This window comes from Chaetura pelagica, unplaced genomic scaffold (assembly GCF_000747805.2).
Source record: "Chaetura pelagica isolate M959 unplaced genomic scaffold, ChaPel_1.0 scaffold344, whole genome shotgun sequence".
Classification (NCBI taxonomy): Eukaryota; Metazoa; Chordata; class Aves; order Apodiformes; family Apodidae; genus Chaetura; species Chaetura pelagica.
Window position 1 is genome coordinate 8,709,892 of NW_009953098.1, and position 14,548 is coordinate 8,724,439.

Consider the following 14,548-nt stretch of genomic DNA (forward strand, 5'->3'; position numbering starts at 1 on the left):
CTGCCTCTTCCGAGCCGTCTCGGAGCAGGTAGGCGCCCGCCGCGGTCCTGGGGGAGCCGGGTGCCTCAGGCCCTTCCTGGGGCTGCCAGGGCGTGTGGTGGCCGCTCCAGGCCCGCAGTCCGGGGTGGTTACAGTAGCTCCTGGAGGTGTCTCCTAGGTGCCCAAAGTGAGGTGTGACGGGTGTGGATGTGCGTGGGGACGGGTGGGATCAGCCCCGTCTCACTCGGGCTTTCCACAGCTTCTCTTCAGTGCGTGTGACCCTCTGCAGTGTCTCTTCTCCCTTTTCTGTGGAGTGTTTTGTGGTGTTGGTCGTCAGGCTTCTTTTACTCAGTTTACAATGTGAAGTATAAACTCTGTAGTTTTCTCTGTTCTTTCATAACCCTTATTTTTTCAGCTGTTTTCATCTCAAATTCATCATATGGAAGTTAGGAAAGCTTGTGTCTTGTTTATGAGGCAACACCAGCATAAGTTTGAATCTGTAAGTAATGCGTTTGTGTGTTTGGCAGTTGTGCATGCATAGTTTGGAAGTAATGGGGGGGGAGGTGAGTGGTTTAGCCATAAGAATACCCATATAAACATAAGCACAGAGAGCATCTCATGCCTTGCTAGGCTTGGTGCATGCAAGAGAAGAGAAATGGCAGGATTATTGCTTGTTTACATTGTTTGAGTGGGAATTGCCCAAGTTTTAATTGACTTTATCTTTCTGAAGTTTCTGAAATCAAGCAAGTTGTTACTACCCAAGAAACCAACAGTTATGAGGGTAGTGTATTCTTTGCAGCCATTGCAGAATTTAGTAGGTAGGAAATACATAGGGTTTTGGAGTAAGAAATGGACATCAGAAGGTTGTGGAAAACTCCAGAATGTGTTTAATCACTGTATAAAGGCATGATTTTGGGGTTTGTTTTTTTCCATTTGGCTGGTTCTGTGGGTGTTGGTTTGCACAGGTGCCTGCACAGTGTGGTTTTGTGGTGGTTTGTGTGGCATTGGGATGTTGTTGGGAGGGTTTTGGTGTTTTTGGTGTCTGTTTTGGGTTTTTTCCCCACTGTAATAGCAGTAAATGCTCAATGTAATCTAGGAGGGAGGTGAATCATTGAGTGTTACTCAGACTCAAGTGTTTTTACAATCTCTTGGCATTTCTACATTGGTACCCCAAATTACTCCCGTGCTCTAAGGCAGGGAATAGCTGAAGTCATATCCGTAGTCAGACCGCAATGCTTCAGAACCCAAAAATGGTAGGAATGGACAGACTAGTCCCAAATTTGGCGTTTAAGCCTCCAGTCCCTGCCCTGCCTTCTTCCATTCAGTGACTAGTGACATGCACTGTAGTGTTGAGGTTTAACTTTGCTTTTCAACTTAGTAAGTTTTTATATTTGTTTTCTTCTTGGTTTTGTTGAAAGTATGTGGAAGGATCATTTGAGAAATACCTTGAACGACTAGGAGATCCAAAGGTAAGACTGATCTAATACTTAAGAGATTAAAATTTGAGGAGACTAGAAGAGGAAAGTAATTAGGTGGTGGTTTAAAACGTGGTGATTTGGGGTGGTTGTTTTTTGCACAGACCCCAATCTTGGCATCTCATTTTCATAGGTAATACTGGGGGTTTGTACTAAATAGTCATATGCATAACCAGTTTTAATGGGAAATCTGTGTTGGTGCAGGGGAGCAATCAGTACATATTGGACAGTAAAGCTCAGGCCTCTCATGGCCTCTTATTAATAATTGCAATTCTTTAAGAAGGAGAAAGCAAAGTATGTGGAGTGTACCTCATATAAAATGTTTATCAGGCTTTACAATCTTTCTTCTCCCTCTACCCCCCAGGTTCAACTCCTAAAGTTCAACCTTTTATTTCTTTACATTTTAACCAGTAACTATGGTGAATGCAGCAGTCTCTAAAACAAATGTAGTGTTTTTAATTAAAAATAAATGTATCTAGACTGATGATTTTTAAAGTTGCTGCCAGAACTAGCTCTGTCTTACGCAGCTTGCTTGTTAATCATGGCAATGCCATGTTGCAGACTTTTCTCCACACCTGGAACTCCTAATATCTCAACTTTCTATGCACTGATTAGTTGTTTTAACAAACTGATGAGTTTGGTTAGGTATTTCAATGCTGAAGAGAGTCTAGTACTGAAAATGCTCTGCTATTTCATGTCATCTCATAATCTTGCATAGGAAAGTGCTGGCCAGCTGGAAATGAGTGCTTTATCAGTGATGTACAAGTAAGTGTCTTTTAAGTTTCAATTTTTTTTGGACTTGATAGTGTTTGGGTTCTGGCTCGAGAACCTGTTATTTGTTGCTGAGATACTGAAGTGTGAAACATGGTGGGAGACACTACCCTAATGAAGTTACTTACATAGCCCCTGTTCTCATAGTGTCGATTAAGGGGATGTCAGTTTCCCCTAATGTTTATTTGTTATTTTTGTGCTTATGTTAAACTTTGAAATCAGGTGTTTCCTTCTAGTACTTGAAGGATGGAAAATGGGGGGAAAAAACAGGGAGCTGTGTGTAGTGGAAACACTGTGTCCTAGTTACAAGCATGAATAAAACTCTGATGGTGTTGAAAGCGCTAGTAGTGAGGAGTGCTTGCCCTACGTGGCATGTAGCCCTGATATTTGTTTCAAAGGTTATGTAAACCAGTGCAGGTGCTGCTGTTTTGCTAAAAATGCTGCTATCCTTTAACAAGCAGTCTTGACTCTCAAGTGGTAGAAGGAAGGCACCCTCCCTTTGCAGGCTCATTCTGCTCCAGTACTAAGGGAACAAACTGGAGTTTCACAAGAATTACTAGTTCCCTGTACTAAGGCTCTAGTCCTTCTGCATGGTGACTAAATCACTTTGACTTAATTGTCTCTGTGTCCAAGTACTCTAGCATGAGCATAAATACTTAATGTAATCTGTGACTAAATATAATGGTCTCTCACAGATAATTTTTTTTCCCCAAGATGTGTGTTGTTTGCTCACCTAGCTATTGCCATATAGTAGCATTCGTTTATCAGGAAAAGCATCCTGCTTGACTTTTCTATAAACCAACAGTGTTCTCTAACCAGCTCCCTGCAAACTTCTTCATAATCTGGTTTTACTAAAAGCGTGCTTTCAAGTCTTGTCTTTCCTCTGCCTACCTAGGCAAGACTTCATTCTGTACCGGTACCCTGGGAAGCCACCCACTTATGCCACAGATAATGGCTTTGAAGACAAGGTGAGGAGAAGTGAGGCAATTTCCTACCCCTGAATCCTGTTACCTCCAGTCCTGCTTAGTTGAAAAAACTTATTGCTGGAATTGAGCTCTTGTAACTCCAGTGTTCTTGCATATTTGAACAAAAGCTGACTTCAGCTCATAGAAAAAGCACAGTATTTGTCCAACAGCTAATTGAATAGTAGTAGTTTTGCTTCCTGTCTGAGGGTCGTGTTGTGTTGTGTTCCCCTGCCAATCTTTTTTGTTACTTCAGCTCATTATTGGGAATATGTTTAATTTTGGTAGGAAGAGGTAGCATCACAATTCCAGGTATCCTTTTGTATTTTTTAAATCTCTTTGGGTAAAAACACTTTCCAGTGGGAATTTGACTGGTCTGACATGGTAAAGTATCTGGGTTGACTTGAAGAGCAGTTATATTTATTATATTGGTGAAGAGAAAGTGTTCTCCCCTGCTCCCAGTACCTACCTCTCTTTCTGATGTCAGATGAGGTGTGCAGCTTATCTTTCTGAAAAGGGGAATTTAATGGGAATGGATTAATCTAATAAGCTGGTATGGTTTTTATGATATACAAATTAAGCCTAGTTAAGAATGGAGCTAATGGAACAGTTTATCTGCACCAGAATTACTGCTGGGGGCAAAAAGAAGAAACAGGAGAAATATTCAATATTTTCTCCCATCTGACCCCTCTTGTTTTTTCTGCAGTCATGTTAGATGTACCTACACAATTAGGTGGCTAACTCAGGCATGACACCAGTGAAGTTGCTGTGGTATGGATTTCAGTATGGACTACTATATTTGCCAAAGTGGCTAGTCTGCTCTGAAATCTGTGCTGCTGCAACTGTTCTTCTCTGTTGGTTGGTACCACTCTCTTTGTTTACTTGTGCTTCTTTGATTGTATATGTAGCTTCCTGTGTAGTTTGATTCTAAATTGAGTATGCTGTATGGTCTCAATGTGTGTGTGTCTCATTAAGTGTTGGCTGCTGTCTGTCATTAGACTGCATGTACAGGCAGCAGCTCTTTCTGGTGCTGCTCATTCTCTTGTGTTGGCAGAAGATATAGTGCACACTGAATTAAGTGCCCTCGCATTCCAGCTCTTGCTGGTTCACAGGGTAGCATCTGTGCTGGCAGCTGCCTAAGGGCTTCTGCCAGTTGTAGTTGCTGTGGTCATATGCCAAGATGGAGCTTGATGGTATTTGTTTACTTGGTGTATCTGTGCATATAGTGCACGAATCATGCATCTGTCCAAAAAGCAGTATAATACTGCTTATTAAAAGCAAGGCTTTCTTGAGGGCTAAAGATGTAGATGTTCTTGAGGGCTAAAGATGTAGATGCTCTCCGAGTCCCTCAGGTAGGGAGGGATGAAATGTGCCTTTGATACCTGGACAGTGTGTCTCAGAGATACTTCAGTTAATGATTTGTGTTTATTTTGCCTCTTGAGCAATTTGTGGTTTCAGGGGTAAGCTGGAAACAAGCTGTTTGTTATTTTATGTTTTCTACAGCATGATGTACAAATTGATATTTTTTTTTCATATAGTAGACAAACTTGTTTAGAGACTTTACCAAATATTCTGTTTTAAGCTGATTCTACAGCTTTTTCAAATTTGTGGTTTTTTTCTTAATGACTTGGTGTTGACTACAGCATGAAAGAATGATATAGTCTTGAGCTAGGATATCAAATAGAGTTAGGTTTTACATAATTCCAGCCTTAAAGCCTTTTTTTTTTTCCTATTTTCCCAGATTTTACTATGTTGTTCCGGCAACGGCCATTATGACTCTGTGTATACAAAACAATTCCAGGAAAATGCTGCTATTTGCCAGGGTAAACTTGAAATATTCTTTCTATGAAAGAGACTTAACTGAGAAGTAAAATTACTAAAAAGAAATTGATGTAGTCCTAGCTCAAACCAGGACATTGTATTTATAGGCTCTGCTTGTTTTGGTTTTCAAGGGAATGAGGAGGAGAAATTGAAGCTCATTTACTGTCTATTAATATACACATACAGTCATTATTCTCTTTGTTAAGTGGGGTATTGGACAAAATTACTTCCAGAGGTCCCTTCTTCCCACCTGAATTATTTTATGATCTTCTCCTCAGTTGAATTTACTTTAACTAGTGCTTTGTAATAGTAGATAATAACTGAAGATATGTTTACCTTGAAAATTGCAGCAGTTTTTATGGATTTGGTATTATCTTAATTTGGTTTGAGCTTTGTGTTGATTTGTTCAGCTGTATTATATGAGATCCTGTACAAAAATGTCTTTGACATGGATGAGGAAGAATTAAGGTCTGCAGTTGAGGTGTTTCGAAGTGGATCCAAGAAGAACAGAAACAGTGGATCTGTAGGAAATGAGGATGCGAACTTTGATTGTCTTCATGAAAAAGTACCCAGAAATCCATCAGAAAAGAGGTAGTATTTTGGGAAGGGGATGTGGTAAAAGAGAAGGAAACAAAAATAATTTAAAAACCTTGCCAAGGGCAATATTTCCATGTTTCTTTGAATGTTCGTGGGGTATTAAGTCTTTTTCCTATCTTGTGTCAAAAAGCTGAAGTGTATTGTGGAAAAGCGTGCTTTCCTTCTGGCTGGGAGGTGTCCCATAATTTAACATCCTCTGCTGATGGCTATGTTATAGTTGTGTGTTACTCTGTAAATGACAGCTTATTTGTAAATAAAATTATTCCTTATGTCATCAGAATTTTTTTTAGTGATAAACTGTTATTACTGTTCTAAGCCTCTGTGTCTCTGCAGAAGCAAATTCTACTGAGAAAATGAGCTCAGCTTTGTTTTGTTGTCCTTTTTAATGGAATTGTACCCCCAAATAGACAATTAAATGATATTAATTCAGGTCTGTTGGATCACTAGGTATGAGGGAAACAGACAGAATGTACCTATAGAAACACTCATATCCTGTGGATGCCCTGGACCATTACTGAATGCTTGCACATAACATTGATTTAATAGGACTTAGAACAGGATGTCGTCTTGTACTTGGCAGTGCAAGAGTTGAATCAATCGGGGGACTATCTTTATCCTTTCCTTATGTAAGCAGAAGCTCTTGTTAGAGGTGAGTGTTGAACAAGTAAAGGTCAGGTACTTGAAACTAGGAAAGGGGTTGTGCTGTATTGCATCTCAGCTGTTGTTGGTGTTTAAGGCAAAGTCTACCACTTGATGGCATCATGGTGCTTTTTCAGTGTGTATGAACCGTTGGTTTTACTCCTTGCTAGAAATTATGCATTGTATTTTTTATAATCTTATTTTCCATTACTTAGAGTGGACGACTGGGAAGGCAATGATACTGACAATCCACAGGAAGATAAATTCAAACAAGGCATTGAAGAAGAAAAGGTTTGTCAATTAGGGAATCATTCTTTACTATGTTTTTTTGTTGTTGTTTGATGTTATCCTTGTTAGAGCTAAACCCTCTATTCTGTCTTTTAAAAAAATGACTTTTTGGAAGGCAGGTGGCTTATTTTTTCTGTCTGCTTTTTGTTTTGCGCTGGAGTTTCTATGAAATTTGATAAGCCTTTTTTCTCTCTGAGATTCTCTTGTTCTTCTCTAGCTAGTATTTTTTTCACAAAGATGGAGCCTAGCAGATGTTTTCTGGCCTGCTGTTTGTTTTTTTCTAGAAATGGTTTAAGTCAGTTCACTTTTGTTTTGAACACAGTATAAATAACTTCAAAACTGTTTTAGAAATTTTAGAGAAACCTGCTTTCAGGTATAATAAATGAAATTCCCACCAACTTTTGAAGCCATGGATTCATGGGTCCCAGTTAGCTCCTTCTTTTTGAGTAAAGAACATGGCAAATATTACTCTTGAGCCTGTTTGTAACCTTTCCAGAGTCTGTTTGCTCAGCTGCTGAATGCCGAAATATTCTTGAGCTTAAATTCTTAGGCAAATATAGTGGAAGCAAATGTTTTGGAAAATGGAGTATGTATACATCTTAAAATGGACCACAGATGCTGGCAGGATAGAGACTGTTCTGAACACATTAAATGCACTTCTTAACGCTCCATTTCAACTCTGCTTCTAGCCCCCAGAAAATCCATCAAAGATGCCTGTTCCTTATAAAGTGCTAAAGGCACTGGACCCTGAGATCTATCGAAATGTGGAGTTTGATGTTTGGCTGGACAGCAGAAAAGGTATCTTTAAAAGGCAAAAAAGCAAACAACTTTCTATAGCAGGCTCAGGGTTAAATTTATCAATCTGAGACCTAGGTTGCCTGTTTCTTCACAGCTGAAATGTGAAGGACACTGGTGAACCCAGAAGGTACTTGTAGGTACATCTTGCTAAAAGTTGGTTTCTTGGCTTCATTTCAAAGTACACTGCTTCTCACTCTTTACAATGATCATAAGGTTGCTACAAATCTGATCTTTGCTACTTATTGACTATAGTATAGGAAATAGGAAGACTCGGAGTACAGAACTGTGTTACTTTTCTGTTGTTCTTTTTAAATTGTTCAAATTTGAAGTCTGGGTTTTTTGTTGCAACATGTGTGCAAGGACTTCTGCTTTTTTAAAGCACTATTTGGCTTCAGAGTTGTATAATGGAGATCTCAAATTTAGCTGCGAGATATGTCAAATAAGATGAGTTTTCTCTTGCTTCCCAGCTCTCCTGGGCTTGAACGTTCTGGAGAAATTTCATAGTCTTTGTGGCTTTAGGTAGGCTGCTGCTTTTTGTCATACACTATGGCTGATCTGTAAAGCAAGAAGTTACCAAGAAAGATAAGTTTGGAAATGGTATTTGATATCTGACCTGAAGTGATTTGCATACTAAAGAACTTCAGCATTTTACATCTGCATAAACAACAACAATGGTTATTACAATTCTTGGAACATTATCTGTATAGCATACTGACATGGAAAGAATGGAGAAAAACCTGAAACCTAGCAGCAAGGAAACTTTAGGCAATGTTACTTTTTCCTGGATAGCATCTCATTTTTTGCCAAGTGTCACCAGTACTCTGGGAGTACAAGGCATGTCCAACATTCTTAATACCAGAATTGCTTTTGAGTGCAGGATTAACTTGGTACCATCACAAAAGACTTTATAGTATAGAAGTAGTGGTGCTCCTAAACTCCATTATCTGGATATTATTGATCTCCTGTGACTTAGCCTGGTTCTGGTCTGTTATAAGAACACATTTATGGTTACTTCATTACTATGGAGAATATTTAGGTATGCATAGGAAATATTTAACTTAATTGGCCTATATTTTGTAGCTGGATGCTGTCATGAAGTACTTGTAGGACAGATGTGAGATGATAGTAGTTTAAAGGCTTTTTCCTTTTTATTTATTTATTCATTTATTTTTAGAGCTTCAAAAAACTGACTACATGGTGTTTGCTGGGAGACAGTACTATTTAGGAGACAAGTGTCAGGTTAGTACTCAAAGGAGACTCAGTTATGATAAACTTAAAATTGCTTTAAATGCAGTATGTTAAGCCATAAAATAATTTTACTTTGTAGACTTTTCCAAGGCTTTCTCATTCTCTTCCTTGTTGCTATTAGTCTGACTTTCTTTTAAATTTAATTTCTTTATAAAATCTACCTTTAAACATTGGTTAGTGTGAAGGAAGAGTTGCTTGGAAATCCACTGCGAACCAGTAATATAAATTCTGTGGGTGTAGGAGTTCCAGACCAAGAGCTTAAAGGTAGTTGTCTATAAAATTTTCACTGGGGATCAGGAACAAGTCTGGACAGTCTTCTGCTTCTCAACTGTATTGGAGGAAATATTTTTATAAAATAAAGGGAAGAGGTAAAAAGGGAGGAGTAGCATGATGTGGCCAGGAGATGCTGAAAGAAAGGTCAGCTTTCTTTGTATTCAATGTTGTATGTAGTGAGGGCCCATTTTTTATCACTGTTCAAGGTAGTGATGATTCACTCAGTGACTTGTTTCTAGATGAGCAGAGCTTTCCTTTCCAATTTCCTATTTTATCTCTGTTCTCCTCGAGTTCTTAAATAGCGATCTTCCTTGGTACTTATCTGCTTGGTACTGTGTATAAAAATAAGTCAGAGAGCAGGTATCTTCTTACTTCTCAGTCACTCACAAGACTGATTTTTTTTAATTATTTTTTTTTTCCTCACTTAAGTTAGTGCTCTTTATTTTGCCTGCTATTTTGAAGAAGTATTTGAGACTCCTGGGCCAACTCAGTGACATAAGATCAGCTAGGAGCAGCCTTTGCTATTAGTGGCTTGTAGACAATATTCTGAATCCCTTGATACAGTTTTGCTTTATTTAGAGCTTCCCCTCTTCTCTCTCCAGGTACGTCTGGAGCCTGGAGGTAAATATTACAATGCTCACATCCAGGAAGTTGGGCAGGATGGCATCACGTTGACTGTATTTGTTGAGGAGCTGGCTGAAAAGTAAGCAGTCTGCTGATGGCTTTGAACTCTTTCTGGTGGAGTTTGTGTATTTACAGATGTTTAAAATAGGATTGTTATGATACTTCAGAAAGAAAAGAGAACTTAGGCTTTTAAATATAAAGCAAAACTTTGCTTCCTTGTTAGCTGTCGCTCCACAAATGGAATGTTGCAGGAATTCTTTTCTCTTGGTTTCCTAATTACCAAAAAAAATATGACAATGCCTTCTGTGGAATCTTGGTGCACTTTCTTTGGAGAAATTTGGAATCTCTTTGAAACTTTTTGTTGTACCAAAGCCAGTAAATCACTGGCAATTTTGGTGAGTCTAATCACTGTATCCACCTTGCTGTTCAAACCATTCACTCTTCTCCCAATCCAGTATTCAGCTTGGTGACATTGCAAAAATAGTCTGTTGTCATATGCATTCAGGTGTACCTCTGAAGGCATACAAATATGGGAAGAAAGATTTGACCCAGGAAGTCCGTAGTGTTGAGTTTAAATCCTAGCTTGTCTTTTTTTAATAAACAAGTAACAGTAATGTGTGCTTGGTGACAAATAGTTTTAGTGGGGTTTTTTTGCTTCCACAAGATCCCTACACTTGTCAATTTCTGAGTTTTTCTACTTTCTTCTTCTTAGTGTTGGTTCAGCTTTTAGAGTGTGTCACTGGTAACATAAGTGTTCTTCATGTAGGCATACAGTTCCTTTGGCAAACTTAAAGCCAGTGACACAAGTGGCACCTGTCCTTGCTTGGAATATAGTTCCCAGCCGAAAAGGAGGAACCTATCAGAAAATAACAGGTGGATACTTCTCAGGATTAGGTTTGTACAAGGTTTCTGCAATCCTTCCTTTCCTTGGGGCCAGGGGAGGAGTAGGGGGAGATAGTTGTGGCATTGTTATAAGTAGACGTCTTTGGATATGGAAGTGACTTCATTCAGGCTGTGATACAAAACTTGGTCACTGCAGGGGGTTGATAGAAAGTGGTCTTTTAGAGGGATGAGTTTACCTTTTCAGAAAGAGCAAATCCATTGAAAATACATAGAAAAGTTGGTATTGCTTAAAATTACCAAGAAGAAATTTGGCAGTTGAGAGCTATTTATAAGCACTGGATTTGTGGATAAAAAAACTTGTCTGATTTGGTCATAGCAGAGGTGCATGGATGGACTAGGGCCTCCCCAGCCATTTAAAAACGGATTTTATTTGTTTCTTTTTAATAAATGCAGTCTTCACAAAAAGATTTTTAGCAGTAAAAGTACTGGTTTGTTTATCTGAAGTTTGGAGACATAGATGCAAAATGATTGTATTCTGTTTCTAAAATAGAATGCACACATGAGGCTTGAAAATAAGGGTATGAAGTTTGCATACTTCAAATGCACTTTTTTGGGGGTAGCCACTCTTTTTTTTTCCATGTGAAAAAATACTGACTCTTTGCAAATGATGAAAAGATCATAGCTCTAGAACCAGCTGTTTAAGGTGTAAATCTGTCTTTTCTATCCTCAACTGAAACTACAGAAATGGATATAAAAACACGGAAGAGATTGTTTAAGAAAGTTCGTGGAAAGGATGCCATAATGTCTCTGGCTTATAGCAGGGGTCAGCCAGTTCTTCCACCCCGGATGCAGCACAGTGTTCCTTTGGGGCGCTCTCGTCCAGTGCACTGCTCCCAGGGTGGTGTAAACATGGCACCTTATGAGCCCTATCATCCTCAGAATGCTCCTCAGAGACATCACCGTGGATTTGGGATGCCAAGGTATGAGCCCTTGGAACCCTGTCTGAGATCACTGCTTGTTTTCTGTTAGTTCTTGCTGCAGTCTAGTTAGGGGAGAGTTTGTGCAGTGGAGTAGGTAAAACTACAGATGAGTTCCATCTGAGAGGCACTTGCTGGTAATTGCACCTTTTACCCTTTAAACTTAGGGGATCTGCCCGCTTTATAAACAGGCACAACATGGTTGGCCCTCAAATAGCATTCTGCCCCAGGCCAGGAAAGAGATGCTATCAGAGCTATGACAATTTCTCCTGCAGGCCCTGGTAAGTGAATATAAACGTCTTTACACAACATTGCTCTAAAAGAGGCGGGGAGGATGGTGGTACATGGAGGCCTGAGCTGGCTGTTGGTGGCACAGTGTGAAACAGTGGGGTTTTTGTGCCTCTCCAAAAAGAAGAGAGTTAAACCTGAGCAGGGAAACCCAGGTGAAAGTCCAGGTAGTGGTGGTTCTTAACCTGCTTTCTTGTTTTTGAAGCTCATACAGCCGTAGCCGCCGTCAGATGCAGTGTGTGAATAAGGAATGTCAGTATGGGTTTGTACCAGGCAGTGGAGAGGAGCCTCAAGCCCCAGAAGAAGCTATAAATTTCTATGACATTGAGGAAGAGGAGGACACTGCTTTTCCTGCTTTACCAGTAAGTTGTGAATGAGGGGTATGTTAAAACCTCTTGGAGAGAGAGGAGGGGGAGAGGGAAGCTGCATAAATGTGCAGCACGTCTTTACTTAAACATACAGCAGCTTTCTTTTGTTTTTGTTTGTTGTTTTTCTTGGAATAAGTTTTGGCGGTGACTGTGTTTTTGAGAAGGGGAAGTTGAAATGAGTCTGCATCCTGTAAAACCTGCTTAAAACCCCCATTTTTCTAAAGGTTCCCTCCCCTTCTTTCTCCTTCCCCACGCTGGCAGCACTTCTTTTCTCTTGAGTATATTTTCATAGAAGTAGAGTCACATTTCTGCTTTCTCTTGCTGTTTGAAAAAAGTAAAACCAGGTCCCTTCCTACTGTGGATGTGTGCGTACCTCTAAATATTGTGGGAGAAAGCTTTTCATTTGTTTGCCACACTGTAATTTATTGTTTCTGTAACTAGACTGAGCAACTGTATAGTGATAGCCTGGATTGTTGCTATGAATTGATAGTTGTGGTGTTTTGGGCTAGCATGTCGTTTCTGAAAGTTTCTTCTGCTACAGAAACAGCAGCAAAATCAAGGCCAGACTGCTTTTAAAACAGACTTTCTGTGGCATTTCAGATCAAGTGGCACAGTTGAACTTTAAAGTAAATCTTTTTCTTGTAGTCTAAGCCTAATAGAAATCTGGATATACTACCAAAAATCAATTGGTATTCAGGTATCTGAATAGGAAAATAGATGTGGGTTTGTTAGGTTTTTTTTAATTGACTGGTTGTTTTTTTTTTTACTGTGTTGAAGCAGTGAGCTTAGCAAATGTTAGGTTTATAGTTAAATGAGAGAGGGGTATCTGTTCGGGGCTGTTTTGGCAGCAGCCAGTTTTCTATTTGTCCTCATGTACTAGGTCTGTAATCTTTGCTTTCATTTTCCCCTGAGAGTGTCAAGGAAGAAGGACAGATTATCCTCCAGTATTTTTTTTCTGACATGAAATCAATAGTGCATACCAGTTTTTCCTCCCCATCACTGCACACTGTACCTGCAGTTCCTAACAAATCGTTTTTCATGTTCATTCAGTGCCTTCATTATTGTCAATGCCAAAGCTTTTTTTCTATCTCTCCCTTGTCTTGTTTAGTAAAGGAATATAACACTTCCTGGGGAATGATGCATCTCACAGAAAACTCTGCCATCCTACTAGAGGTCTGGTGGGAAAATCTTCTGACTTACCACCTCTGCTTCAACCTTGGAAATCTTACAAGCTTCTCTGAGCACTTTATTGATCTCATTGTCACCATGTCTTCTGAGAAGAATTTTGAGTGTCAACTTAGCCATCATGAAAGAGTGAAATAATTTATTTTACTCGAGCATCTTAGTCCCTTCTTCAGAGAATTCTATATTTTAAATTGTAGTGGAGATAAAGACTGACTTCAATGCAAAGGCAAAGGGCATGTGAAATGTTAAAGGCATCTTGTGGAAAACCTTGATGGGTGCTGCTCTCTGAAAGAGTCAGGCTTGCCTGTAGTGCATGCAGTGATGTCTATGCTAGCAGCCACCCATGGGTTTCCCTAATTGTGACTTAAAGATAACCTTTTTCCATGATAATGGGAGTGTATGGATGAACTCATCTGCTGATGGTGTGGTGGAAGTGCTCCAGGATGAGGAATGCAAGAGTATATTTTGGGGGCAGCTATCTTTTCTCTTTTCTGGGGTTTGCTCCTTCATTTTCAGCTTTGAGCTTGAGATAAAGCTGGCTAAACTCTGTGAGGGAACAGCATTACTGCATAGGACATTGGTAGGTCTTAAAATGTAAATTACCTTAAGTATGCTAAGCAGAACAAAAGGTAAAGGAAAGAAATGTCTGTAACTGTTTTGCTGCAATCAGGTCCATAGGGATGGGCACACAAAACTAGAAAGTTTTGGTTGCAGCAGGAGTGGTCTGCCAGACTGTTTCTACTCTTTGTGTGTGTGTAGAGCATGTAAAGACTAAACTATTTCTAAATGCATGCTTATGACTTTGCTTTTTAGAGCCAGGGTAGCCCTGCTCCCATTGTCCATGGTCCAACACAATTTTGGGTAGCAAGGAGGGGCCCAAACTCTGTTCCACCTAACAAGCAGACCTCCTCAGAGGAGGAAGAAGAAACAAGTGAAAATGGTGAGTTCTTAAAGAATTAGTGAGCAAAGAAAGAAGACAGGTTTAGAAGATCTTCAGTCTGATTTTGATTGTCAAAGTAGATTCCTTATATCTCCTAGCTATTTGTGTACTGTGAACTTTGAACATGCATGTGAGCATGTTATTTTTCATTGTTGTCTGGTAGCAATGTGTCACTTCTTTTGAAGCTCTCTAGGCCATCACCGCTGTGATTGCATAGGTCTATAACAAGCCGAGTTGCTGTTTAAAAATGCGTGGTATAAATTTGGTGCTGGCAATCTTGATGAATCAACCTTGGTGAAACAATAAAACCAGCATATATTGTGTGTACATCCACCTTTTCAGCACAAAATGAGTTAATACTGAAAGCAGCCCATTCATGGATTCATTGATACATACCTGTGGTAACTTCAGCTTTCAGGTTTTGTGTTTTTTTTCCTGAATCAAAGCTTGCTGTTCTCTCCCTTGTAGGGAA

The 14,548-nt window shown here is 39.5% G+C and overlaps 1 protein-coding gene across 1 annotated transcript in view; it reads left to right on the top strand.

Annotated features, from left to right (window-relative positions):
• The window catches only part of ALG13 (ALG13, UDP-N-acetylglucosaminyltransferase subunit), a 39,029-nt gene that overhangs the window by 4,009 nt on the left and 20,472 nt on the right, over window positions 1-14,548 (top strand). Inside the window, exons 3-18 of the mRNA XM_009997239.1 lie at window positions 5-28; window positions 395-478; window positions 1,398-1,448; window positions 2,173-2,219; window positions 3,121-3,193; window positions 4,929-5,010; window positions 5,419-5,599; window positions 6,460-6,535; window positions 7,222-7,330; window positions 8,505-8,569; window positions 9,454-9,554; window positions 10,242-10,369; window positions 11,061-11,298; window positions 11,463-11,576; window positions 11,789-11,945; window positions 13,950-14,076. Of these exons, the coding sequence (XP_009995541.1) occupies window positions 5-28; window positions 395-478; window positions 1,398-1,448; window positions 2,173-2,219; window positions 3,121-3,193; window positions 4,929-5,010; window positions 5,419-5,599; window positions 6,460-6,535; window positions 7,222-7,330; window positions 8,505-8,569; window positions 9,454-9,554; window positions 10,242-10,369; window positions 11,061-11,298; window positions 11,463-11,576; window positions 11,789-11,945; window positions 13,950-14,076 (1,657 nt within the window). The remainder of the gene's footprint in view (window positions 1-4; window positions 29-394; window positions 479-1,397; window positions 1,449-2,172; window positions 2,220-3,120; window positions 3,194-4,928; window positions 5,011-5,418; window positions 5,600-6,459; window positions 6,536-7,221; window positions 7,331-8,504; window positions 8,570-9,453; window positions 9,555-10,241; window positions 10,370-11,060; window positions 11,299-11,462; window positions 11,577-11,788; window positions 11,946-13,949; window positions 14,077-14,548) is intronic.